The sequence below is a fragment of the Oryctolagus cuniculus genome, chromosome 17 (genome assembly GCF_051225735.1).
Source record: "Oryctolagus cuniculus isolate XC-2025 breed Fujian yellow rabbit chromosome 17, ASM5122573v1, whole genome shotgun sequence".
NCBI classification, from domain to species: Eukaryota; Metazoa; Chordata; class Mammalia; order Lagomorpha; family Leporidae; genus Oryctolagus; species Oryctolagus cuniculus.
Window position 1 is genome coordinate 4823194 of NC_142883.1, and position 26590 is coordinate 4849783.

Consider the following 26590-nt stretch of genomic DNA (forward strand, 5'->3'; position numbering starts at 1 on the left):
GAGGAGGCTCCTGGCTCCTGATCAACTCAGCTCTGTCCGTTGCAGTCATCTGGGGAGTGAACCAGAATAGAAGACCTCTCTTGCTCTCTCTGGCTCTACCTCTCTCTGTAACTCTTTCAAATAAATAAAGTAATTCTAAAAAATAAAACAAAACATAACATAAAGCTAAATAAGGCTAAAATTGGTGTTAGGTAAATATCTGAACAAGTCTTAGACAACACTATCATCTACAAAGACTGCAAGCTTAGGGAACATCAGGCACATCAACGAAGTGCTTATGGAATCCCGAAGGCTGTCTGACTCTCTCAGTAAGCCTCTGATGCTGTAAGTGGCCTTTAGCAAAGGGTAAGTACAGTAAAGTCTCAGGGTCAGCATGAACCTCCCAGACACGAAACCTCCCTCCTGTGTAGTTAGACCACAGGATCCCACAGAGCAAGTGCTCCGGGTCCCAAAGCAAATCAGAGCTTTAAGGTGGGCATCTGTCCAGTGGCCAGTCACCTTGGCCCACTCTTCACTGGGGCTCACAAAAGGTCTGACACAGGGAGCTGTCCTGGTCCCAACAACTAACAACAGCCATGAAAGGTACGGCGTTGGTATGTAATTCGTCCTGTGTGTCGCTGCTTCCTTCTTTTGTAATTACCCCTCTGCCTACAGAGCCCAGAGCTGCAGAAATGGAGACTGCTCCCGTGGGGCACTGACGTTGACAGTATGCCAGGAATACCAAATATTCTGGTCCGTTCTCCTCCAAATTAGATAATACCTTAACTTTATTCAAAGTTTCTCTGTACATTGCTGACCTTTATGACATGTTATGACATGTTATTTTGTACACTATTTCCTGTACAACAAACCATCTGGCTCCAAAAGAGCCATGCATCCTGTGCGACAGGGACAGTCCACAGGAGGCTCCACAAAGACGGGACGGAAGGAAGAGTGGACCAGAAGTGGAGGAGAGTGCTGTGTTCTGACCAGCACGTGCCTTAGGCTGAGGTCTGGTTAGTGCAGAAGCAGCTAGAGAAGGCATCCGACTCAGGCTGTAGAAGGAAGCAGCAATACAGCTGAAGCTACCTGGGCCTTGTCCTCAGGCTGACACAGTCCTTACACTGTGCTCAGTGCCCAAGCTCGACTTTAAGTACTTTTTATACATTGAAGCATTTAATCCTCACACTAAACCCAGAGACAAGTACAACTGCTCTTTTCAGGAAACTGATACAAAAAGGTAAACCACTCGCCCAAGGCCCCACAGCTAATAAAGTGGCAGAGCTGGGCCTCAAACAAGGTAGTGTGACCCTGAAGTCAGTCCTCTTAGCCACCTGCTGACTGTAAGTCAGCCTTTCTTAACTGAGCTAAAGGACAAACAGGAGTAGCAAGAAGCACCCCGTAGCAGAAGCTACTTGGAGCATATCACGGAGAGTTTTGGAGGGGCTATAATTACAATACCATACACTGTTACCAATGAGTATGCTCTACTGGATACTTAATACACATCTTTAAGTATTCACCATAGAGTAGTCTTACTTCAATAGTAAAATGTAAATTAGCTAGTTTAGTTTAATCAGGAAACACAAGTACTAGTCTCTAATTCATGTTACGTTTAGTTGGGTTTCATTCACACAAATCCCAAAGCGGCACACCACCAAATGCCTGGCACCTCTTAAGTAAAAATGACATTAAAGAGATATAGTAATAGTCTTACCAAAATTAGTAAAAGCTAGATATAAATAATACTAGTTAAAGACTTTCAATGCATAAAACATCATGCAAGAAGTTCTTACCAACCTCTTCTTTCTAAACATAACTACCCCCTCTTTAGTGAGGACAGATGGGTGAAGAGGCCAAATCTCACAGGAAGATGGGACCCAGACCGGCCCCCTCCTCATCAGAAATCATTTTGTTAGGACGTATGGTGGCCATATGGTGTTTCCAACACCACCGGGAAACTTGGGAACACGAAAGGCAAACTGTGATACGTGAGAGACGCAGGAAAGGGAGGAGACGTGAGTCAGCGCAGACACGACACGCGATGCTGCACAGGCCTCAGTGTCTGCCCCTAAGGAAACGGAGCCCCAGCAGGACGGTCACCTCACAGAGTGTGCTACAAGAGTTTAAGCTGCTAGACTCCTTTCCATCTTCTGTCCTCCTCAGCTCTTGATACTGCTGTCAAATTCTACACACTGGCAAAGAAAAAGGGGTCAAAGTTGAGGGACTTCAGAGAGAGATAATAAAAAGTGTAGTGATTACTTGAAATAATGTAGCCATTGCCATATTTTCAGATGTCTAAAACACATGACCTGTCCTTAAAGAAGGCCCATGTGGGCCTAGAACATTCATCATAGTACCTGAAGCAGGACAGCAACCTCTACCTCCTCCTCTCACCCACTTCAGCGGTCATCACAACTCCTGTGCAGAGACTCGGGAAAAACCTGCTTGTTCTTTGTAATGGCTGTCAATTTATTTATTACTTACTTACTATTTTTTCAATTTTTCTATGTCTTCATGTATTTATTATTTTTTAATAGAAAAATAAGGACATTTAAAGCTCAGAATAGCAAACAACCACAATTCCCTTGACAATGGCTATCAATTTAGCTACAATTTAAAGTACAATAACCATCAACAATTAGGAATCTCAAACTTTCTGAGCATACCCTTCTTATGTCATTTCTACAAGCTTACAACAGGGGGCATTCACAGAATGGACACTCAGGGACTGAGCCAAGTGGTTCAGGTGGCTGGGAAGAGTGCACAGAGCAGCCTCCGGCAACCCACAGCTTTCTCACACTCAACTGCTGCTGCCGAGCCCCGGCGACAGGCATGTGTTCCAGGGCCACTCTACTACGGCAGGACTCACATGCACAGTTAGAAACGAAACAAAACAACAACACACCTGATATAATTCAGACCACAGAAAAACTCACCACTTTATACATTTCAATGACTTTTAGTACACTCACCACGTGTGTAACCATCACCACTATTCTAGAACACTTCTATCATCCAAAAACAAACCCTAACCCTATTATCACAGCACTGATCTCAGAGATGTCTACTGCTCAGGCAGTACTTTGGGACTCCTGGCTGGGCTGAATCTATCAAGTATCTATTCGTTAAGAAAGTAAGAAAGCTACAGTGTTCACAAGGATCCTAAACGCAACCCCTTAGCATTTTTATCAATTAGGCTAAAAGTGATTCATATATATATATATATATATATACATATATACACACAGGCTAAGAATAGCAGAGGAACGTACATTGAACATCCTTCTTCACATAACACATTAGTGTGCCCCAAATTCATCCAAGACGTTAACAGAAGGGGGGACAATCTACTAGGATGAGCCACAACTGCCCATAGTTGTCATTTCAAAATACAGAGGATGCATACTGGACAATGGGAAAACCTCCTGCAGTAGCAAGCGTAGCTGGATTAAACACACACAACAACAACAACAAAACAGATGACTTAATCATTAAGCAGATACTGCCCCGTTTTGGGAAAATAATCACTAGATCGATCCACTATTTAAATACCACCTTATTTTTACACTCTTCTGACCTGGGGTCTCTCCTACTGAGGAAGTAGCCTCTGTCTAGGCCGAGGCCGGGGCATGTGTCCAGGCTGCAGCAGGGCTCTCCCGCCCCAGCGTGCTCTCGGCTTCTCAGACACACAAAGACCTCACCTTCCGGCATCGGGGTGTTGGAGCGGGAGGAGGAGTCCCCGGGCGTGTCTTGCTTTTGTGCACTTATCTGGGTGCTACCTGGAGAGCAGCAGCTCCTTACAGGGTATGCCCAAGAAGGATTTTCTAAGTTGTTCTCAGGGCTGTCCAGCTGCCCTCACAGTCAGTCAGTCTTTGTAGGATGCCAGAAACCACCAAAGCAGATGCATGTGGATTGTGGGGAAGCCTTCTTTAGTATCTAATATAGCTGATTAAAACAAAAAACTTAACCATTAAGCAAATTTTAACTTTAATTATTGATTTAGATCATAGCAAATATCAACCAGGTGTTACGCTAACAGTCTCCTCTCAACAACAGGTACTTAACACTCATCAATGGGAACTTGTGGGCTTGATTAACGGCCACAATGAGCCTTTAATTTTTGTCCTGCAAGGAATTAGTTCTACCTGATAAACAAGATCCAGACGTGTTCATTGGTAATTTAACCCATTCTCTCTGAGGTTGCTAAGTAACGCTCCCAGTGACTTCTGCTGTGCGACCAAGTAGTACTCTTACAGTGTATTTACAATTTTATTGCAATTTGCAATAATGACTTAAACACATGTTCATTTCCTGGATTTTCCAAAGCACAATCAGATGCAATCAAGTGAAGTTTATGACATTTATGTAATGTATAAGCTAACAAAAGTGCCTCAAAATACTTATACTGCTACATTACATTCACTTAATGATGTCCAGGAAACCTGTTCTAAATTAAAATGACTCCTGGGTAGATAGGCTATAAAGCATATATCTGCCAGCTACCTGTTAGAAATTATCTAGCAGGGGGCCGGCGCTGTGGTGTAGAGGGTGAAGCCACCGCCTGCAGCGCTGGCACCCCATATGGGCGCTGGTTTATGTCCTGGCTGCTCCACTTCCGATCCAGCTCTCTGCTATGGCCTGGGAAAGCAGTAGAAGATGGCCCAAGTCTCTGGGCCCCCGCACTCACATGGGAAACCTGGAAGAAGCTCCTGGCTCCTGATTGGCACAGCTCCAGCCATTGTGGCCAACTGGGGAGTGAACCAGTGGGTGGAAGACCTCTTTCTGCCTCTGCCTCTCTGTTTAACTGACTTTCAAGTAAATAAATAAATCTTAAAAACAAAATTATCTCGCAGGGCAGGCGCTGTGGCGCAGCAGTTTAAGCTGCTGCTTGCGATGCCGGCACCCCATATGAAGTTGTCAGTTCCAACCCAGCTTTCTGCTGATGTGCCTGGGAGGACCGCAGAGACGACGACTCAAGCACTTGGGACTCTGCCATGCAAGCGTGAGACCTGGATGGTCTCTCGGCTCCCAGCTTCACCCCGGTCACAGCCCCAGCTGTTGTGGGCATTTGCAGAAGTGAGCCAGCCAATGGAAGAGACCCTCCCTGCCCACCACCTTTCATGTAGTTTTTTAAGATGTATTTATTTATCCAAAAGTCAGAGTTACACAGAGAGAGGAGAGAGAGAGAGAGAGACAGAGAAAGAGAGAGAAAGAGAGAGAGAGAAAGTCTTCCATCTGCTGTTCACTCCCCAGATGGTTGCAAGGGCCAGAGATGCGCCAATCTGAAGCCAGGAGCCAGGGGCTTCTTCCGGGTCTCCTACGCGGGAGCAGGAGCCCAAGGACTTGGGCCATCTCCCACTGCTTTCCTAGGCCACAGCAGAGAGCTGCATCGGAAGTGCAGCAGCCAGGTCTCAAACCGGCGCCGATATGGGATGCCGGTGCTTCAGGCCAGGGTGTTAACCCACTGTACCACAGTGCTGGCCCCAATATTTCATATTTAAAAACAAAAGTTTTATTAAAAAAAAATCTAGGGACCGGCGCCATGGCTCACTTGGCTAATCCTCCGCCTGCAGTGCTGGAATCCCATATGGGCCCCGGGTTCTGGTCTCGGTTGCTCCTCTTCCAGTCCAGCTCTCTGCTGTGGCCCAGGAAGGCAGTGGAGGATGGCCCAGGTCCTTGGGCCCTGCACCCACATGGGAGACCAGGAGGAGGCACCTGGCTCCTGGCTTCGGGTCGGCGCGCCGTAGCAGCCATTTCGGGGGTGAACCAACGGAAGGAAGACCTTTCTGTCCCTCTCCTTCACCGTCTAACTCTGCCTATCCAAAAAAAAAAAAAAAAAAGGAAACCTGGATATCTTTGTGATCTTTCAACTATATATGCTTTTTTTTTTTAAGTTTTTTTTTTTTTTTTTTTTTTGACAGGCAGAGTGGACAGTGAGATAGAGAGAGAGAAAGGTCTTCCTTTGCCGTTGGTTCACCCTCCAATGGCACCGCGCTGATCCGATGGCAGGAGCCAGGTACTTATCCTGGTCTCCCATGGGGTGCAGGGCCCAAGGACTTGGGCCATTCTCCACTGCACTCCCTGGCCACAGCAGAGAACTGGAGGGGAAGAGGGGTAACCGGGACAGAATCCGGCGCCCCAACCGGGACTAGAACCCAGTGTGCCGGCGCTGCAAGGCGGAGGATTAGCCTAGTAAGCCGCGGCGCCGGCCTCAACTATATACTTTTAATAATTATCTTGAAAAATATGTAAATATTGGGACTGGTGCTGAGGCACAGGTTAAGCCACCAGCTGCAATGCTGGCACCCTGTACGGCCCCAGTTCAAGTCCTGGCTGATGTGCCTGGGGAAGCAGCAGCAAACAGCCCCAGTCCTTGGGCCCCTGCAACCATGTGGGGTCACGGAAGAAGCTCCTGGCTCCCAGCTTTGGGCCCAGCAGACCGATGCAGCCTTCTGGGGAGTGATACAGCAGGCTGAAGAAAAATCTCTCATCTCTGTCTCTCCCGCCCTATAACTATGCCTTTCAAATAAATAAAAATAAATACACAGATAGGGGCTGGTACTGTGGTGTAGCGGATAAAGCTGCCGCCTGCAGTGCCGGCATCCCATATGGGAGCAGGTTCAAATTCTGGCTGCCCCACTTCCAATCCAGCTCTCTGCTATGGCCTGGGAAAGCAGCAGAAGATGCCCAAGTCCTTGGGCCCCTGCACCTGCGTGGAAGACCCGGAAGAAGCTCCAGGCTCCCGGCTTTGGATCGGCTCAGCTCTGGCTGTTGTGCCATCTGGGGAGTGAGCTAGCAGGCCGAAGACCTCCCCCCACCCCCACCTCTCTATAACTCTATTTCAAATAAAATAAGTCTTAAAAATAAACATATGTATATTATATATATATGTATATATAATTATTACGCAGTAATAAGCCTGACTAGGGCTTGCATTTGACCTAGCAGTTGAGACCCCGGCAGACAGACGCCCACATCCTGCATCACAGTGTGGATTCCATACCCAACCCAGCTCCTGATTCCAGCCTCCTGCTAACGCAGCAGCGAGGGCTGCAGTACCCAAGTCTCTGCTCCCAGGTGGAGACCTGGCTGCAGCCCAGCCCAGGCGGCCCACTGCGGGCATTTGGAGAGTGAACAGATGGGAACTGCATGTCTCTGTCTCAAACTGAAAAAGCAAAATTTCCCATTCTTCATGCCTGTCTTCACAAAACCCTTGTAATACACACAATGGACCTGCTACAAATAAAGCTGGGTTAGATTCAGTCTCTACCAAATCAAAAGACAAACCTCCCAGCAAAAGGGTCTCATGCGGTTCTGGTGTTGGAAGAGAATCTATGTTATTATTTTACCGAGTGCTAATCAAATACTTCGCGCTGTACAACACAGGAAACTGAGAACTGTTTTCCTAAAACGGTTCACACAAACACCTGGCTACATTAATTTGCTGAAAGGATTAAACAAGATTATTCAAGGGGTCAGAAAAAAAAAACAACAAAATAATTATCCTTCAAACTATGTTATGAATAATCCTCTTGGTTTAAGAAAAGGAGAGCGCAAACTCTTAAGAACTTTAATTGCAGTACAAGAATAAAGGGCAAGCCCACAAGGAAACAATTTTTGCTTTTGGTGGATTTTACTGTTTGCCATAACTGCAGTATGACTGCAGTCACAACAGGTAAGATTCAATTTTAATGCAAGTTTTTCTAGATTACTGCAAATATCAGGCAGAAAACGTATAAGGTAAAAAACAAACATTAAGAAAAGAGAGGGCTGGCACGAGGGCAGAGCTGCGGCCTACAACACTGGACCCAGCTCGAGTCCCAGCTGCCTGCTAATGCGCCCGAGGAAGCGGCAGCAGGTGGCCCCTACTGCCACTGTGTGGGCAACCTGGATGCAGCGCGGCCTGGACCTGCCCGGCCATTACGGCCATTTGGACAGTGAAGGACGGAAGATCTCTCTTCCAAATAAACCAATCTTAAAGGGGGGGGGGTATCTATATTCAACAATGGGTTCAATGCCGTAGGTAAGGCCATAATTGAACAAATTCTGGAAGTTCATTCTGCAAGGGACACTAAAAAACTGCTAGACAGCTAAAAGTTTATAGCAAACATTAAGGAGCAAAATCAAAGTGTTTGTGTCCCCTCATCCTTATGGGCAAGGAAGGAGCCCACCTACAAAGTAACTACCAGCCCCCAGGCACCCCGGCGCCATCACGGGTGTCCCCGTGCTGCGGGTCAACCGAGCTAAGAGGAAGAATGCGCAGATCTACCCAGACAGCCGATTTCTATTCATGATTTTTTGAGATAAAAACACACACCCAGACCGACAGAGGCCGGAATACCAACAGCCTCCACCAGGCAGTTAGGTTGGGCCATCTCATCGGCTGCTGGTGTAGTAAGACAGCTCGGGAGCCGAGCGCGGTTACCCTGCACTCAGTCCCCACGCGAGGAGGCAGACTTTGCAGTTAGAATCACGGGGACACAGCGCCAGACACCGACAGAGGCGACTTGCTTCATCCGTCCACCCCGAAACGACCAGAGGCCTAAGCGGGGCAAAGTCCACGACAGCACCGCGTAGACACACAGGCTGCTGGCCCAAGGCTTCCACGACTCAGGGTGTGGCAAGATGTCATTCCAGCAAGCGGGGACTAGAAGGAGTTCCGACTAGGCGCCGATCATGCCGCCGTGCGCCCACACGGGCTGCCCGGTGAGCAGTGCGGTGGCAGGAAAACCGACCAACACAATGGACCAGCCAAGCCAGGGCCACGGGGGAGCAATCAGCTGGCCGGGGACAAACTGCAGGCGGGCAGCTTCGAAGACCGCAGCCAGCACCGGGGCGTCCCGCAGGAAAGCACAAGGCTCGCTGGAACCCGAGCTCCCGCACCCCGGAAGCTGCCCGCGGGGCTCCTCCCGCCTACTCCGGTTCTACTCCAACAGCCGCTTCCTGCTGCTGGTTCTCGGTTCCTCCCCGCACCCAGGGGCGCCCGGGGCGCCGGGGAACACGGGGGCCCACCCTCGCTCCACGCGGGCGCTCGTCTTCCTCCCCGGGCCGTGCAGACGGCACCCCCGCGGCCGAGGTGCTCCCACCGCGCTCGACCCCTGCAGGGCCAGCCTCGGGGAACCCCCCCAGCGCCACATTCGGGGGTCCTGGGGTTCCACGCCGGCCGGGGGCGCGGGCACGGGGGCGCGCGCGCGCACACACGCACACTCGACTCCGGCTCCGGGTGTTTGTCTGAGGGGCTGTTTTTAAGCGGATTCAGGCAAGGCTGGCCTCGCAGACGGGCCCCGGGGGTCTCCTGATAGGACGCCCCGCTCCCGAATCGGCCCTCACAGGCGCGCCAGCGCCGGCCCCCGCCGAGCCCGCGTCCTGCTCGTGGCCTGGACGTCCCGCCGGCCCGCGGGTGCCCGGGCTGTGGTTTTCACGGTCTGAGGGACAGGCAGGCCTCGAAGGCCCGGCCTAACGAGCGCGCTCTCCTGGTCCCCGGGCTCCCGCCTCTCCCACTCGGCGGCCGGGACCGAGTTTCCCGCCCCTCGGCCAAACTAGAGGCTGGTGGCAGTTGGAGGCAGTTGGGACCGGCCCCAGCAGGTTGGAACCGGTCTGGGCCGGGCCGGAGGAAGAAGGGGGGGAGGGAGAGGCCGCCTCGCGCTCTCCCTGCGCGCGTGACTCACGCTGGCCGCTGACGTCAGGCGTGCGCGCGCGGCGGGGGGGGGCTCTACGTACGTGTAGTGCTGCGGTTTCTCGGGCTGTGCCTGCAGCACCTGAGCGGTAGCGGCCGGGGGCGCCGAGGAAGCTGCGGAGCCGCCGGGCCCGGGGCCCTTCGACATGGTCCTGTCTTCCTGCCTCTTCGCCGCTCCCCTTTTATTATTCAGTCTGCGCGGTCCGCGCCGAGGGCCCACTGCGCCTGCGCCGCGCCACGAGAACGTGAAGACCCCCCGCACGACAGCAAGGGTTGCTGGGAATTGTGGTCCTCTCTTCGGAGGGAATTTTACCGTCGGCAGAGGGTTGCTGCCGGAACGCAGGACTACAATGCCCAGGGGTGCTTGCAGCCGGTGTCCCGGATGGTGGGCGGCCGCGACGGCTTCTGGGAATTGCAGTCTGGTCGTGTTTCCCTTTCTTGGTACATTTTGAGTTCGCTGGGGGAACCTTCCTCGAAACTGGGGCCCCAGGAGTGGAAGGAGCCCAGAACGAGGGAGACCCCGAAAGAGTTCCAAGTGTAGTTCCACTGCCACCAGTGTCACAGTTACCTGGCCTCCATATGTCGTGGCGGCTTGGCCGCGGTTCTAATGCCGGCTCAGCCACAAGTAGGGCCTGAGAATCTGCCTGGTGGGTTCTTAGCCCGGAGCCGACACCCCAGTCTGCGGGGTTCCCACGCCTCTGCCCAGGCGCTTCAGTCACCCGCACCAACCCCGAAACCTGCGCCCCTGGGCTGGCGGCCCGGCCGCGCCAAGGACGAGTCGGCTCCGTCTAGGGTGGTCTCCGAGGCCCTGGCGCGTGGCGGGGGTGCCGAGACGCCCAGAAGGGGGCTGGGAAGCAGGGCCCGGGCTTGAGTGGAGGGGTGCAGGTGAGAGTCCCCCCAGCCTGCCGCCCCGGCCAGTCCCAGTATTTGGCAAAAGGCGCGCTCCCACCCCAGGCGAGAATCCAGCCTTCTTCATGGGTTGCTTTTTAACGTTTGTTATTGAACTTTCTCTCCCGTATTGCATCTATTTGAGTTTTTCAGACTGATTTACATCGTATTAGGTTAATAACTGGCTCATTAAACACATTCCGAAAGCTGGTTAACTCTCCCAGGGACACGGCTTTAACTTGGTTCCGGGGAAGCTTTACCAGCTGAGCACTGGTATTTCCTACTCAGGCCGAGTCAGTCGTCCAGCAGCGGCCACGCGCGCGTGGAGACCCCCAGATGGCCAGAGGAAGGCGTGGCTTGTGTTCCTAACCTGGTGCTCAAGTCCGTCACTGGTGTCCGCGTTTCTCTTAAAGCAGGATTGGGCTGAAGAAACAGCAGTGCTCACGTGACAGGTGCAGAATCAGTAGGTCCTGGGACAGCGGGCGACGGCCTCATCCTGAAGAAGAAACCCAGAGAGGTGAAGCGCCCGCGCCGCGGCGCCCCGCGAGCCGGGACGACAGGCTACACTCGGCCTGACCGTGTCTGGATCCGGCCTGCAGAGTCGGCGGTGCCCCCCCACTTCCTGTGCTGTTCCTTCTCCCCCGGACCGAGTAGGCAGGACAAGCCATTTCCACTCATCGTCCTTAAATGCACGCATGTCCCCCTAGCACTTGTAATTTCTTAAAAAGAATAAAGATTATTTATTTTGAAAGAGAGAGGAAAAGGGAGGGAGCTCTTCCATCTGCCGACTCACTCCCGGATGGCCACAGCCCCCGGCCAGGAGCCAAGAGCTTTATCCGGTTCTCCCTCGTGGGTCCTGTTCCACGCCTTTTCCCAGGCCATTAGCAGGGAGCTGGACTGGAAGTGGAGCAGCCGGGACTCGAACCAGCGCCCACACGGGATGCCGCCGTTGCAGGCAGTGGCTATACCCGCTATTCCACAGCACCTGCCCCGCAGGTAGCAACTCTTAACAGCTACACCACCATGCCGGCCCCTGCAGTTCTAGCTTCTGTTAGCAAATCTGGAAGAAACACCCCTGGACTGTGCCTCCCTTTGGAGGCAGGGAGTGAGGGATTCGATCTCCTAGGAGAACGCAGGGACACAGGGACTGAGGAGAGGACTGGCTTCTGGGGTCCTTTGCTCCTGCAGGTGGTCCCCGCAGGGAAACGCAGGCGTCGAGGTCCTGGTCCTGGCTGGGCCCCAGAGGCACCGCAGGCCCGTGTCAGCCTCACCCGGGTCCTGAGAACACAGCCTCCAGCCTGCCGGCTCTCGGTAACTTAGACACATCGGGCGTCAGGATTAAGAGGCCTGGGTGAGCGTTTGGCCCAGAGATGAAGACGCCTGCGTCCCGGGTCACGGCGCCCACCTGCGCTCGACCCACCTGAGGCTCCTGTCGCCGGCTGCCTGTTCCCGCCGGTCCTTCTGCTTCAGCCACCCGAGCCCCTGCTGTCCTGGGCCTAGGGGGACTACACCAACCATGGGCGACCCCCCTCTGCCTCTCAAGTAAGCCAGCTGCGTCCTGAATTGCAGTCATCTGCAGACACGTGCAGATAAAGCGCACTGGAGTTAGGCGAGCAATTCGGGACCAGAGAGTGAGTCAAAGCCGCGTGTGCCACGGCTGCTTTCCAAAGTGCGTTTCCCCTCACTGCTGATGCTGGCCCCTCGTGTGGCGAAGTAGATCCTGAGCTATCTACTTGCAGTCATTCTGAGCAGAGCTCTGTGCGTACCAGGTCCTGCGGCTCTTTCATTTTAAAAATGTACGATATTCGGTGACCCAGACTCAGCGGGACGGGGTAGAATCCCAGGGCAGCAGTTTTCTGGGCTTTGCTGGGCTGTTCTTCCGCTTCAGCGTTTGGAACACTGGAGGTACCTGGAGGACTGAGCACTGCAGTTCTGCCCAGACGCTGTTCAGGCGGAGGTAAGGGTCAGCGTGTCTCCGCATTCCTCCTGTTTCTTCCAAAGCCTGCCAGAATATTGTAAAAAAAAGGGGGGGGCACGTGTTTGGTTTAGTTATCTTTCGTTTATATTTTGTGGACATGCAAATATTGGAGTAAGCCTCTCGCCTTCCCAGCTGTGGTGTTTTCCTTCAGCTGAATCACGTAATTCCAAGAACTGCATCGCCCAGTAGATAACTTCTTGTTTGATGAAAGTCACCTAAAAACATGCAAAACAGGACTTCCAACAGTCACTTGACCAGTTTCTCTTTGTATCTACTTACTTCTCTCCCACTCCATCGGGCAAAATAATCGCTTTTTGGTTAAAAATGTATGTGTGTGATATACGAAATATTGTACTTAGAAAAATAGTCTGATTTGCTGAATTCCAATTCTCCCTTTCCTTCCAAGCTTAAGCAAAAACGTTAGGAGAAGGGAGTCACGCAGGGAACGCATTTTGTTTTACACTGGAAAATATTTACAAAAACTTCGTTCAAGCAGCCTCTCCTGCACTGCGTTCCCTTGAAGCTAATAAACTTAGGCTCCTGCTCTCTGGTCCGACTTTCTAAGATCCTGAGAGGGACCAACGCAATTCATTTGCATTGACTTTCTATTGTGGAGCTTTGGAACCAAGGGAAGGATCCAAACATAGCTCCATTTTGTCCAATCAGAAGAGCCGCTTGGTGCTAAACTCTGATTCGTCCATTCCACTTTGCATCCAGCCAATCCTTAGGCCACTTTAACAGCCAATCAGCGGCCTAGGCGCCCGCCAATCAGGGAACGGGGCCGAAGCACGGCCTTTGTGTCGGGGGATGTCAGCGCGTCGGCGAAAGCGCCCGCCAATAGAAAAAGTCGTTGGTGTATGCAAATAAGGGCCCTGTGACGTAGAGCCGCAGCGTGAAGCGTCGGTATAAAAGCGCGGGCGTCGGGGGGGCCCGGAGCGCAGAGCGGTTTGGTCGTTGGTCGGGAGAGCGTCGAGTCTCCCCTGGCTGCTGCGGCTGAGTCGGGGCGGCGGAAGCGGCGCGGAGCGGCCTGAGGCTTCGGAGCGAGGTGAGCGCCGGCAGCGCTGGCGGCGGCCTGGGGCCCCGGGGCGGCGGGCGCGGCCGTTGGGAGCCGGCCTCGGGGCGGCGGGTCTCCCCTCGGGGGTTCGTTCCGGAACCGCGCTTCCGCCTCGCCGCCGCCGGTGACTCAGAGGCCCCGGCGCCGGGTTCCGGGCGGCCGGGCCTCCGCCCGCCGCGGGAGGGAGGTGGCTCCTCCCCGCGCTCCCTCCCGGGGGAGGCCGCCGCTCGGCGCCGCCTGAGTCACCGGGGAGGGGGAGGCGGCCCCCGGCCATCTGCTCGCGTCTGCTGCTGCAGCGAGCGGGGCTCGTGTGTCTCAGGTGAAAAGAGATGGCTCGAACCAAGCAAACGGCGCGGAAGTCCACTGGCGGGAAGGCCCCCCGCAAGCAGCTGGCTACGAAAGCCGCCCGGAAGAGCGCGCCCTCTACCGGCGGGGTGAAGAAGCCGCATCGCTACAGGTAGGGAGGCGGGAGGGGGCGATGACGCGGCGGCGCCGGCCCGGGGTCGTCCCGCCCCTCCCGGGGGTCCTGCCACCCCCACTCCCTCCCGCCGCTCCTGGGGGTCCTGCCGCCCCTCCCCCACCGCCTCCCGGGGTCGTGCACCCGCTCCCGGGGTTCCTGCCATGTCCCGCCCTGCGCCTTTCAGGCCCGGCACCGTGGCGCTCCGGGAGATCCGTCGTTACCAGAAGTCGACGGAGCTGCTTATCCGGAAGCTGCCGTTCCAGCGGTTGGTGCGGGAGATCGCCCAGGATTTCAAAACCGACCTGCGGTTCCAGAGTGCGGCCATCGGCGCGCTGCAGGTGAGGCCCCGCGCCCGCGGCGGGGAGGGTGCGGGCCTGGCCGCCCTCCCGGCGCCTAACGGCACGGCCCTTGTCCCGGCAGGAGGCGAGCGAGGCGTACCTGGTGGGGTTGTTCGAAGACACTAACCTGTGTGCCATCCACGCCAAGAGAGTGACCATCATGCCCAAAGACATCCAGTTGGCCCGCCGGATACGGGGAGAGCGAGCTTAAGAGGAGGCGGTTTTTACGGCGTTTTGTAGTAAATTCTGTAAAATACTTTGGTTAAACTTGTGACTTTTTTTGTAAGAAATTGTTTATAATATGTTGCATTTGTACTTAAGTCATTCCATCTTTCACTCAGGATGAATGCGGAAAGTGACTGTTGTCAGCCCTCAGTGCGCGCACTGTCGCTCAGGAGTGACAAGTCGCGAATCTGCAGAAGGGATGGGTGATCTCGCTTCTCATGCATGTTCCGTGTTACAGACTTGTTGGGTAGCTATTAAGGTACTAGAATTGATAAATAAATGTGTACAGGGTCCTTTTGCAATAAAACTGGTTATGACTTGATCCAAGTGTTCAACAATTGGGGCTGTTAAGTCTGACCATACATCACTGTGATAGAATGCGGGCTTTTCAAGGGTGGAGATCCAAGTCTTAACCACAGTGTAACTTACAGTTTCCTTAAAGAGAAAAGTAAACCTGGCAGCTATAGATACACTATGTGCATTTATAATAGCTATTTTATATATTGTAGTGTCAACATTTTTAAATTAAATGTTTTACATTCACAAGCGGCGGGGAGTCTGGTCATTGAGGCGTGTGTAATTAGTCCAGCTGGCTTTCTGCTGACGAGGCTGCACTGTTTCCGCAGTAGATGCTTCGTGCATACACCTTGCATAAGTCCTCATTCTGCCACGGGCTGGCTCCCCCTCCGGCCGGACGCAGACCCTAACGGGGGTTCATTGACAAGGGCTCCAGACTGCAGTCCAGGTTACTCACCAGCATCACCTGTCGCTAGGTAGAGCAGCTTTCCATTGTGTCGTGGTTGGTCTCCTAACTAGGTTTTCTTCCCCTCTGCCAAGAGGAAGCGAGCGGACGTTTTTCCTTGTGGAGTTTCTGTTCTGACCCTTAGTGTGGACCTGCTGTGGAGGCGCGCAGCTCCCGCTTCCTGGGCTTCTGCCAGCCAGAATGGTGGCTGGTCAGGATACATCTGGTGACTGTCCTGTCCTGGGAAAATCACTTTTCTAGAGATGGCCTTCCAAGTGGTTTTTAAATCTATTGAAGTTTTTAGGTCAATTATGTATGTTGACTAAATTTACAAATAAACTTGTTTATCCAACGAAGTGTCAAAAACCTAAGTTGACTGTACAAACCTTTCTAATACACCCATTGTCTGGGTTCTGCAGGTCGTAATGTTTAGCTTAGTTTACTGACGCTGTTGCTTGGTGGACAAAAGTCTTCATTCACAGAGCACTTGTAATCCGCCCTCTGCAGTGTAGATGGGATGACGTGTGCTCCACTTCCTGCCCGAAGTGTCAAGGTGTGAGAAGGGCTAAGGGGACAGATCCTGGAAGCCATAAGGCTCCAGTGACACGTTGAGGAACAGCTGTGGTCATTCGCGTGGCTGCTTGTGGCTGAAGCTGTGGAACCTTAAACCCCAGGTCTGCAGTCCTACAGCTCAGGTGACCTGGAAGCCACTACCAAGCTAGTGCAGCCCTGGGCTTCCCCTGGAGGGCAGGGAGGTGCCTGGTGAGGGCAGGAGCACCATTTGAGAGGAGGAAAGCGGATGGAGGTGCCCCGTGCCCTTGGTGGGCAAGACCAAGGTTTCCTCGCCTTGGCCCCTGATGGACAAGACCCAAGCTAGGTTTTCTCACTTTAGTGGCTTCCATTTGAAAGTCCTTGCATATTAGTTGTGAGGCAAAAAAATTCCTGTTTTTGAGATTTTATTTGAATTAGGGGGAGAGGGTTTCCATCTGCTGATGAACTCCCTGAGAGGCCGTAAGGACCAGGCCAAATGGACGAGCTCCTTCTGGGTGGGTGCCAGCGCTGCAGACGACGGCCTGACCGGCTAGCCCCAGTGTGGCAGATCCCTACTCTTAGCTGATGTGTATCAGGCAGCCAAGGTCTGCCAGCGTCTGCTAGTGCTCATCCAGGAAGCTGTGCCGCAAACGCCCAGAGTGGACGGAGAGGGAGAGGTCCGACACCTCCAGCAATGCGGGTGACAAGGCACTGAATGGGGAGGCAAGTGGGCAGCAGGCTTAAGTCAGGTGGCCTTTGGTCGAGGCCAGTGTGGGGGATTACACATCCCCGTTGTGCGCTTCATGGGTTCGTATTCTCTTCCTGCAGCCTCGGAGCGATGCATGCTGCACCTGGGGTTGAACCCGTGAGCTCCTTACGGCTTAGCCCTGCGCCAGAGTGGTGGAATGAGAAGGGTCAGAGGGGCAGGATGGGCTTGGGAGCCAAAGCGTGGAGCGTCCAGGGTCCTACTGTAGTCCACAGTGGTTCCAACTCCTGCTTGCAGGTAGCCCCAGCTGTGTGTGCCTGCAGTGGCGTACGGCCTGGGCAGCCACAGCACCAGCCAGCAGCTCCTTGGACAGTGAGTTCTAGAACAGACAGCTGCAGCCCTGAGCAGTCACCCTCGTCTTGAAAGTCTGGCTATCAGCAAGGTGGCCATCCGCGTAGAGGACAGGGACTCCAGGGACAGAGGGCACCCAGTAAAGAGTCTGCAGCTGGGCACTAGGAAGTCTGAACAGAGGCACTAGGAAGGGACCAAGTCTTGTCTGCCCCTGGAGTCCAGCTGGGCTCCCCACAAGGGCTCCAGGCACGTTCGCTGACCAAACCAGATGGCCTTGGCAGCCCCGTAGCACAGTTGGCTGCCTTGGCTCCTGGCACGGGCAAACCGTCTGGTTCCCAAGAGCTATGGTTACAGCCAGGCTTCCAAATTGGGAGTGTCCCGCATCACGGGAGCTGGGAAGAGGCCAGTCTGGCCGCTGCAGTCCAGGGTGCTGAGGGAACCAGGGCGGTAGTCAGAACTGGCTCAGGGCCCGACAGGCCCAAGTTGCAGGCCCAGTGGTCCCACTCAGATGCGGTTTTTATTTTATTATTTTTTTTAATTTGACAGAGATAGAAAGGTCTTCCCTCTGTTAGTTCACCCCTGAAATGGCTGCCACGGCTGGCACCATGCTGATCTGAAGCCAGGAGCCAGGTGCTTTTCCTGGTCTCTCACATGGGTGCGGGCCCAAGCACTTGGGCCATCCTCCACTGCCCTCCTGGGCCACAGCAGAGAGCTGGACTGGAAGAGGGGCAACCAGGACCAGAACCCAGTGCCCACATGGGATGCTGGTGCTGCAGGCACCAAGTGAGCCACGGCACCGGCCCCTCACATGTGTTCTGTAATTACGGTAAAGGAGTAATGAAAGCACCTGCCCAGGACGCTTGTAAGGGCTTAATGAAACCGTCTGTGTGAAGATAAGCTGTAGGCTTGACCTGACCAGTCACAGCGGACGTGGTGGTTAACCACCATTAAGCCTACAGGGATCTGGCCTTACCAGTTCAGTGATAGTATTGTTTCAGAAGCAGAGGAGGGCAGGGGGGCCCACATCAGAAGTAGGAAAACCTCCCAGAACTGGGGAGACCGTGGGGCACCTACCGAGGGGTGCCATCAGGGAACCAAACCTGGACAGCAGTGAAGGCCGAGCTGCTGCTGGCGGACAGACCTTGTCACAGAACAGCACACCCAGCAAGCAGAGTGCAGGGACAGAAACGTGACACTGGTTCAGGACGTGCGTGTGACTGGAATGGAGAGGAGACATCCATCAGCGGTGGCCGGGTGTCACCAGAGCGTGGACAGATGTTCCCTGTGCAGCTGTAGCCGGCACAGGTGGCACTCCCACCCCGGGCAGAAGGTGACTGTTGGCCGTGATGGTGCTGATGGAAGCAGGTTTCTGGGCCAGCAGAGCAGGGGACAGACCCTGCGGTGCCACCTCCCTCCCAGGCCTGTGACATCTGGCCAGGACATGACAGAGGGACCAAAGGTCAAAGCAGACTACTTCTAACACACTAGACAGGATTCAGACAAAGATAAACGTCTCCCAAATAAACTCAGAGTCCATCTTAAACACATGGAAGGGCTTTCCTTCAGGGCAGCCAAGGTTCTCCACCAAAAACAGAGGGTGAAGGGTGGGTCAATGGGTGCATTTTTCCAATCAAAAGGAAACAATGGAAATAAAGATTAGGATGTGGACTTCAAAGCAGTCAGAATTGCTCCTCCCTCTTAGAAAACTCTGCTATCTGTTGGAAGGGATCAGATCTGTAGTTTCAATCCAACTCTGAGAGCCTGAGGTTCCTTTTATCCTTCCAGCCCCTTGCATGCCGGAGAGTCCCATAGTGTGTGTTGGCTTAATGAATGGCTGATGATGAACGCAAACATTTATTCTGTGCTTATCTTTTGTAAAGATTTATTTATTTATTTGAAAGAGTTACACAGGAGAGGCAGAGAGAGAGAGAGAGAGAGAAAGTCTTCCATCTGCCGTTCACTCCCCAGATGGTCACAAGGGCCAGAGCTGCGCCAATCTGAAGCCAGGAGCCAGGAGCTTCTTCCGGGTCTCCCACATGGGTGCAGGGGCCCAAGGACTTGGGCCATCTCCCACTGCTTTCCTAGGCCATAGCAAAGCACTGGATCGGAAGTGCAGCAGCCAGGACCAGAACCGGCACCCATATGGGATGCCGGTGCTTCAGGCCAGGGTGTTAACCCACTGCGCCACTGCACCAGCCCCATATTCTGTGCTTAAGTGCCAGGTGCTGGACTGTGCACACTGTGAAGATTACCTTGGTTCCTTTTATTTTAAGATTATTTATTTGAAAGGCAGAGTTACAGAGAGGCAGAGAGAGAGGTCTTCCATCTGTTGGTTCACTCCCCAAATGGCTGCAACAGGTGGAGCTGGGCCGATCTGAAGCCAGAAGCTTGGAGCTTCTTCGGGTCTCCCACGTGGGTGCCCATGGCCTTCCTTCCACTGCTTTCCCAGGCACATAAGCAGGGAGCTGGATTGGAAGTGGAGCAGCCGGGCCCATATGGGATGCCAGCACTGCAGGTAGTGGCTTTACCCACTATACCATAGCACCAGCCCTGGTTCCTTTTATTTAAATTTTTTTGTTTGAATGACAGAGAACTCACATCCATTGACTCATCCCCAAATGCCCACAAAAGCTGGGGCTGCAGGCCAGCTCTCTGCTGTGGCCTGGGAGTGCAGTGCAGGATGGCCCAAGTGCTTGGGCCCTGCACCCCATGGGAGACCAGGAGAAGCACCTGGCTCCTGCCTTCGGATCGGGCTGGGCCAGGTCAGAGCTGGGAGCTGAGAGCTCCATCCAGGAGCCCATGTGGATGGCAGAGACGTAGGCACTTGAGCCGTCGTCTGCCTCCTAGGATGTGCCTTAGCAGGAAGCTGGAATCGGATGAGCCGGAACGTGCACCAGGCGCTCCAGCAGGGTGCGGGCACAAGTGGTGGTTTAACCTGCGGTACTGCTTGTGCTTTTGGCATCATCTAAAAAATCATTACTGGGCCAGCGCTGTGGTGTAGCAGGTAAAGCCGCCATGTGCAGTCCTGGCATCCCATATGGGCACCGGCTCCAGTCCTGGCTGCTCCACTTCCGATCCAGCTCTATGCTGTGGCCTGGGAAAGCAGTGGAAGGTGACCCAAGTCCTTGAGCCCCTGCACCCACGTGGGAGACCTGGAAGAAGCTCCTGGCTCCAGACTTTGGATTGGCGCAGTTCCGGCCGCTGCGGCCAACTGGGGAGTGAACCATCAGATGGAAGACCTCTCTCTCTCTGCCTCTCCTCTCTCTGTTTAACTGTGACTTTAAATAAAATCTTCAAAATAGTAACACTTTGGTCACCACTAACTGGCCATCCTTGTCTCTATGCAAATTGTGTGCCAGGGGCCGGCATTGGGGCATAGAGGGTAAAGCTGCTGCCTAGTTCACTGACATCCCCTACAAGCGCCAGTTCAAGTCCCGGCTGCCCCACTTCTGGTCCAGCTCCCTGCTGTAGCCTGGGAAAGCGCTGGAGGATGGCCCAAGTGTTTGGGCCCCTGCACCCATGTGGGAGACCTAGAAGAAGCTCCTGGCTCCTGGCTTTGGTGTGGTCCAGCCCAGGCTGTGGCAGCCATGTGGTGAGTGAACACGTGGATGGAAGATCTCTTTCTCTGTAACTCGGACTTTCAAATACAATGAACCTCCCCCCCCCTTTTTTTTTTTGTTAAAGACTTATTTATTTGAAAGAGTTACGCAGAGAGATAAAGAGAGAGAGAGAGAGAGAGAGGTCTTCCATCGGCTGGTTCACTCCCCAAATGGCCACGACGACAGGGGCTGGGCCAGGCTGAAGCCAGGAGCCAGGAGTTTTGGGTCTCTTATGTGGGTGCAGGGGCTCAGGAATTTGGGCCACCTTCCGCTGCTTTCCCGGGCAAATTAGCAGGGAGCTGGATCGGAAGTGGAGCAGCCACACTCAAACCAGCGCTTTCCAAATGCGATGCAGGCACTGCAGAGGGCAGCTAACCCGTCGCACCAAAGCGCAAGCCCCGAAATAAACCTTTTTAGAAAGTGTGTCAGGGCCAGGGCTGTGGCATAGTAGGCTAAGCATCTGCCTGTGGCGCCAGCATCCCGTAGGGACACCAGTTCAAGTCTCTGTTCCTCCTCTTCCTATCCAGCTCTCTGCTGTGGCCTGGGAAAGCAGTAGAAGATGGCCCAAGTCCTCGGGCCCCTGCACCCGCGTGGGAGACGTGGAAATAGTCCTGGCTCCTGGCTTTGCATTGGCCCGGCTCCAGCTATTGCAGCTGTTTGGGGAGTGAACCAGCAGGTGGAAGACTTTTCTGTAACTTAACTCTCCCTCTCAAATGAACAAATTCTTTTACAAAAGTTAAGTACTTTATCCTATCTATTTGAAAGGTAGAGCAGACACTCGCATCTGCTGGATCACTCCCCAAATGCCTGCAAGCAGGGAGCCAGGAGCTCAATCCAGATCTCGCCTGTGGGTGGCAGGGACCCACCCACTTGAGCCATCCCCGCCGCCTCCCAGGGTCCGCATTACCAGGCAGCTGGAATCAGGAGGCCGACCCAAACCCAGGCACTCCGGTTTGCGACACAAGCGTCCTAACCTATGCCATACGCCCGCGCTAGGCCACGGGGAGTTAGGATCAGCATCTCAGGGCTGCTGCAGAGACCCTCCGTCTCGCCGAGTGCCACTCGGGGCTGTGCCCACCTCCCTCTGCGCCCGCCCAGCTGAGACAGCTGTCAGCTCGAGTGTCGCGGGCCGGGCAGGGCCCGCTGGCCAGGGCCCGGCTGCGCGGACGGGGCGGGGCCATCCGGCCGTGGGCGGGGCGTGGGCGCGTCCGAGCCGAGGGACACGGCCGGAATGCGCGCACCGCCGCGCGAGGCCCCGCCCAGAGCATCCCGCGCCGCCGGCGGCCGCGCCGCAGACGGGCGTCATGGCTGCTTCGAGACAGCCCCAGGTCGGGGAGCTGCTGGCCGAGGCCCGGCGGGCCTTCCGGGAGGAGTTCGGGGAGGAGCCGGAGCTGGCCGTGTCGGCGCCGGGCCGCGTCAATCTCATCGGGGAGCACACGGACTACAACCAGGGCCTGGTGCTGCCCATGGTGAGGGGCTGCGCGGGGCCCAGGGCGGGGGCCGGGGGCCGGGGGGCGCGCCCTGTCCGCGCGGGTCGTGTGGCCGGGCAGCCGAGTGTGGGGAGACCCCGGTACGGGCACGCCCGCGCGTTAGGAGGAAGTGGCCGGGAGAGGGTGTGCCGACCGCCGCTTGGCTCCAGCCCGCCCTCGCGCCCTACCTGGGAGCGTGTTCCCGCTTCACGAGGGGGCTGTGCGGGCGCGGAGGCTCCCCGTCGCTCCCCGGTTCGCCTCTGCGCCAGGCTCGGGTGTGAGCGTAGCCCAGCCCGGTGATTTACGGACGAAGTATCGGGCCCAGAGGGGGCCAGGGGCCTGCGCAAGGTCGCACAGCTGGCTCTGGACGTGTAACCTTGAGTGCGGCCTCCACGCTGGCAAATCTGGGGCTCTAGCGGCCTCGCCGTGCGGCTTGGGGAGTGAGTGCGTCCGGCCCGCCAAGCGCACCCCACGTGGGCGCTCCTCGATCCCGGTTTTCCCCAGAGCCGGCGGTCCCCCGCCCCTTGCCCCCTAGCTGGGAGCTAAGGGCAGAGTCCAGACCTGCTCGCTGGCTGCAGCGGGCCCCGCCCCTGAAGACCCAGGGGACAGAGCTCCAGCCCCCAAGGCCAGCTCAGCACTCCGGCCCGCCCTTGAGTTGAGCCTGTTCCCTGTCTGGGCGGCAGGACCTGGGCCGCCGTCTGCCTCGCCTTAGGGGCTGCTTCTGTGTGCAGGCGCTGGAGCTGGTCACGGTGCTGGTGGGCAGTCCCCGGGAGGACGGGCTGGTCTCCCTCCTGACCACCTCTGAGGACGCCGACGAGCCCCAGCGACTACAGTTCCCCCTGCCCACAGCCCAGCGCTCCCTGGAGCCTGGGACTCCCCGCTGGGCCAACTATGTCAAGGGGGTGATTCAGCACTACCCAGGTATGGGGACCAGGCCTGGGCCAAGTTCACGCTGCAAACCCGTTAATGCACCCCGTGCCCTGTGGGGAAGCGAGGCTGCGCCCATTGCGCAGATGAGGAAAGCTTGCCCTGGGTTGCCCGCCCGTGATGGGAGGAGCCGGGTTCAAATCCCAGCCCTAAACCAGGAGGACAACTAGGGGACTGTCTCAGCAACCTCGGGGGGCGGGAAGAGGCAGGGTGCTTGGGCCGCGAGGCTGGGGCCTTGTGACCGGTGCAGCGGGCGGGCAGTGGGCGTCCGGCTTCCTGTGCGCATGCTCGGCTTCCTGCGCGCATGCTCGGCTCCCTGTGCGCATGCTCGGCTTCCTGCACGCATGCTCGGCTTCCTGTGCGCATGCTCGCAGGTAGCCATCTTCCTCACCGTTCTCTCCGCCGCAGCCGCGCCCCTCCCAGGCTTCAGTGCGGTGGTGGTCAGCTCCGTGCCCCTGGGCGGTGGGCTGTCCAGCTCGGCATCCCTGGAAGTGGCCACGTACACCTTCCTCCAGCAGCTCTGCCCAGGTACCCCGAGGCCGGCCCCCCTCCCTCGAGGCCTCCTTGCGGTCTGAGCGTCTTTATGGTGGGTGGCGGCGGAGGGGCGTGGGTGAATATCCCCGGAGGAGCTATCCCTGGAGCTACCCGCCCACCTCTCGTGCCCCCTCCCGGGCCCCCTCTTCCCCGCCTCGCCCTGTGCCGCAGACTCGGAGGCAGTGGCTGCCCGGGCCCAGGTGTGTCAGCGGGCGGAGCACAGCTTCGCGGGGGTGCCCTGCGGGGTCATGGACCAGCTCATCGCACTGCTGGGGCAGAAGGGCCATGCGCTGCTCATTGACTGCAGGTCAGGGCCGCCTCCTGCCCCCCAAACCGATGCTCTGGAGCTTCCGGGTAGGGGGGCCACTGCCCGGCGTGACAGCAGACACCTGGCCTTGCCATCTCCCCCCCGCCCCACTCCACTCTGCCGTAGGTCCCTGGAGACAAGCCTGGTGCCGCTGTCCGACCCCAAGCTGGCTGTGCTCATCACCAATTCCAACGTCCGCCACGCCCTGGGCTCTAGCGAGTACCCTCTGCGGCGGCGCCAGTGTGAAGAGGTGGCCCGGGCGCTCGGCAAGGAGAGCCTTCGGGAGGTGCAGCTGGAGGAGCTGGAGGGTGAGAGCCGGCGGGGCTCGCTCTGCCCACTCCCCGACCCTGCCCACTCCCCGACCCTGCCCACTCACGGCCGGGCTCACTGTGCCCACTCCCTGACCCTACCCACTCACGGCCGGGCTCACTGTGCCCACTCCCCGACCCTGCCCACTCACGGCCGGGCACGCTCTGCCCACTCCCCGACCCTGCCCACTCACGGCCGGGCACGCTCTGCCCACTCCCCGACCCTGCCCACTCACGGCCGGGCACGCTCTGCCCACTCCCTGACCCTGCCCACTCACGGCCGGGCTCACTGTGCCCACTCCCCGACCCTGCCCACTCACGGCTGGGCACGCTCTGCCCACTCCCCGACCCTGCCCACTCACGGCCGGGCACGCTCTGCCCACTCCCCGACCCTGCCCACTCCCCGACCCTGCCCACTCACGGCTGGGCACGCTCTGCCCACTCCCCGACCCTGCCCACTCCCCGACCCTGCCCACTCACGGCCGGGCTCGCTCTGCCCTCTCCCCGACCCTGCCCACTCACGGCCGGGCTCACTGTGCCCACTCCCTGACCCTGCCAACTCCCCGACCCTGCCCACTCACGGCCGGGCACGCTCTGCCCACTCCCCGACCCTGCCCACTCACGGCCGGGCACGCCCTGCCCACTCCCCGACCCTGCCCACTCACGGCCGGGCTCGCTCTGCCCACTCCCCGACCCTGCCCACTCCCCGACCCTGCCCACTCACGGCCGGGCTCACTGTGCCCACTCCCCGACCCTGCCCACTCACGGCCGGGCACGCCCTGCCCACTCCCCGACCCTGCCCACTCACGGCCGGGCACGCCCTGCCCACTCCCCGACCCTGCCCACTCACGGCCGGGCACGCTCTGCCCACTCCCCGACCCTGCCCACTCCCCGACCCTGCCCACTCACGGCCGGGCACGCCCTGCCCACTCCCCGACCCTGCCCACTCACGGCCGGGCTCACTGTGCCCACTCCCTGACCCTGCCAACTCCCCGACCCTGCCCACTCCCTGACCCTGCCCACTCACGGCTGGGCACACTCTGCCCACTCCCCGACCCTGCCCACTCCCCGACCCTGCCCACTCACGGCTGGGCACACTCTGCCCACTCCCCGACCCTGCCCACTCACGGCTGTTTGAAGCCTCTTTAGTTTTTTAAATGCACATTTTAAGTTATGTACGTATGCATGTATTTACCTGAGAGACAGAGAGTTCTTTCATCCCTTGGTTCACTCCTCAAATGCATGCTACAGCCAGAGCAGGGCCAGGCTGAAGCCGGGAGCCGGGAGCTCCATCCAGGGCGCCCACCTGGGAGGCAGGGGCCCAAGCATGGAACCATCTCCTGCCGCCTCCCAGGTGCACATTAGCAAGGCGCTGGAATTAGAAGCGAAGCAGGGGCTGTGCGCCGGGCACTCTAACGTGGGGTGTGGTCGTCCCAAGTAGTGCCTTAGCTGTTGTGCCAAGTGCCTCCCCTTGCTTCGAGCCTTAAAATTGCTCTTTTTGGCGTGGTTAAATTGCCTCGGGCCACCTCCGTCCCGTTTCAGAGTGCCCGGTTGGAGCCCCATGCGCTCCACTTCCGATCCAGCTTCCTGCTAAGGCGCTGGGAAGCAGCAGGCTTGGGCCCCTGCCGCTAAGGGGAGACTGGGATTGAGTTCTGGGCTCCTGGCTTTGGCCCCGAGCTAACGGAGCTCAACAAGGCCTCCAGCAGCTGTTGACTAGCCCTCCGGGGCTGCTGTCCATCCTGGCCCCCTCCCACACACCCGGGGCCCGCAGGCGGCCGGGAGCTGGCTCCGCTGACCCCTTCCCCTCCGCAGCCGGCAGAGAGCTGGTGAGCAAGGAGGGCTTCCGGCGAGCGCGGCACGTTGTGGGTGAGATCCGGCGCACGGCGCAGGCAGCGGCCGCCCTGAGCCGCGGGGACTACAGAGCCTTCGGCCGCCTCATGGTGGAGAGTCACCACTCGCTCAGGTGAGACCCTCGGGATGCCCGCGCCTCCTGGGCCCCAGCGTCCCCGGACTGCCCCTCCCATGCCCTCTCTGCAGGGATGACTACGAGGTGAGCTGCCCGGAGCTGGACCAGCTGGTGGAGGCCGCGCTCTCCGTGCCTGGGGTTTATGGCAGTCGCATGACCGGCGGTGGCTTCGGCGGCTGCACGGTGACACTGCTGGAGGCCTCCGCTGCATCCCGCGCCATGCAGCAAATACAGGTGGGTTGGGGCCAGAGCCTGGGAGGGCGGCAGTGGATTGCCGGGCCCCCCCGCGCTCACACCGTGCCCGCCTCTCCCCTAGGAGCAGTACAGCGGCACTGCAACCTTCTACCTCTCCCAAGCAGCAGACGGGGCCAAGGTGCTGCACCTGTGAGGCACCCAGCACTGCCCCCGGTGCACACAGGCGGCAGGTGGCGGGTCACGTGGCTCTGCCTCTGGCACCTGCTCTCCACATCAGGGTGCTCAATAAAACTGTGCCTCCCCCCACCACAGTGCCCACCTGCCCCCAGAGGTGGGTGTCAGCATTGCCTCGCC

The 26590-nt window shown here is 56.9% G+C and overlaps 3 protein-coding genes across 21 annotated transcripts in view; 2 read left to right on the forward strand and 1 right to left on the reverse strand.

Moving 5' to 3' along the window:
• UNK (unk zinc finger) overlaps positions 1–10228 on the reverse strand; it is a 34347-nt gene extending 24119 nt beyond the window's left edge. For 2 of the 15 annotated variants that reach the window (XM_008250940.5, XM_089317927.1), the window contains exon 1: positions 9703–9903. In XM_008250940.5, coding sequence (XP_008249162.1) covers positions 9703–9806 — 104 coding nt within the window. In that variant the 5' untranslated portion in view covers positions 9807–9903. Of the gene's footprint in view, positions 1–8994; positions 9613–9702 lie in introns of those variants that run through there. The other 13 variants (XR_016224065.1, XR_016224064.1, XR_016224067.1 and 10 more) reach the window with 13 other exon arrangements.
• Positions 10229–13457: 3229 nt separating this feature from the next.
• Positions 13458–15695, forward strand: H3-3B (H3.3 histone B). Of its 2 annotated transcripts, none has more exons than XM_089317933.1 (4): positions 13458–13569; positions 13875–14035; positions 14223–14376; positions 14459–15695. In XM_089317933.1, exons 2-4 carry the CDS (start codon positions 13908–13910, stop codon positions 14585–14587), a joined length of 411 nt encoding a protein of 136 aa, XP_089174059.1. In that variant the 5' UTR covers positions 13458–13569; positions 13875–13907; the 3' UTR covers positions 14588–15695. The 2 variants fall into 2 exon arrangements, with proteins under 2 accessions (XP_089174059.1, XP_002722981.2); XM_002722935.6 differs by having other exon boundaries at positions 13898–14035.
• A 6048-nt stretch (positions 15696–21743) lies between these two features.
• GALK1 (galactokinase 1) lies at positions 21744–26542 on the forward strand. 4 transcript variants are annotated; one of them, XM_002722936.6, is made up of 8 exons: positions 21824–21999; positions 22731–22920; positions 23335–23454; positions 23632–23767; positions 23894–24075; positions 25888–26038; positions 26113–26275; positions 26358–26542. In XM_002722936.6, exons 1-8 carry the CDS (start codon positions 21835–21837, stop codon positions 26427–26429), a joined length of 1179 nt encoding a protein of 392 aa, XP_002722982.1. In that variant the 5' UTR covers positions 21824–21834; the 3' UTR covers positions 26430–26542. The 4 variants fall into 4 exon arrangements, 3 of the variants coding, with proteins under 3 accessions (XP_089174060.1, XP_002722982.1, XP_089174061.1); XM_089317934.1 differs by lacking the exon at positions 22731–22920 and having other exon boundaries at positions 21744–21999; XR_016224071.1 differs by lacking the exon at positions 23632–23767.
• Positions 26543–26590: the final 48 nt, after the last annotated feature.

Coding starts and splice junctions, on each gene's coding strand:
- H3-3B (XM_089317933.1), top strand. CDS start 13,908: ATGGCTCGAACCAAGCAAACGGCGCGGAAGTCCACTGGCGGGAAGGCC. Junction 14,036..14,222: donor AAGAAGCCGCATCGCTACAG/GTAGGGAGGCGG, acceptor TGCGCCTTTCAG/GCCCGGCACCGTGGCGCTCC. Junction 14,377..14,458: donor CGGCCATCGGCGCGCTGCAG/GTGAGGCCCCGC, acceptor TTGTCCCGGCAG/GAGGCGAGCGAGGCGTACCT.
- GALK1 (XM_002722936.6), top strand. CDS start 21,835: ATGGCTGCTTCGAGACAGCCCCAGGTCGGGGAGCTGCTGGCCGAGGCC. Junction 23,455..23,631: donor CCTCCAGCAGCTCTGCCCAG/GTACCCCGAGGC, acceptor CCTGTGCCGCAG/ACTCGGAGGCAGTGGCTGCC. Junction 23,768..23,893: donor GCGCTGCTCATTGACTGCAG/GTCAGGGCCGCC, acceptor ACTCTGCCGTAG/GTCCCTGGAGACAAGCCTGG.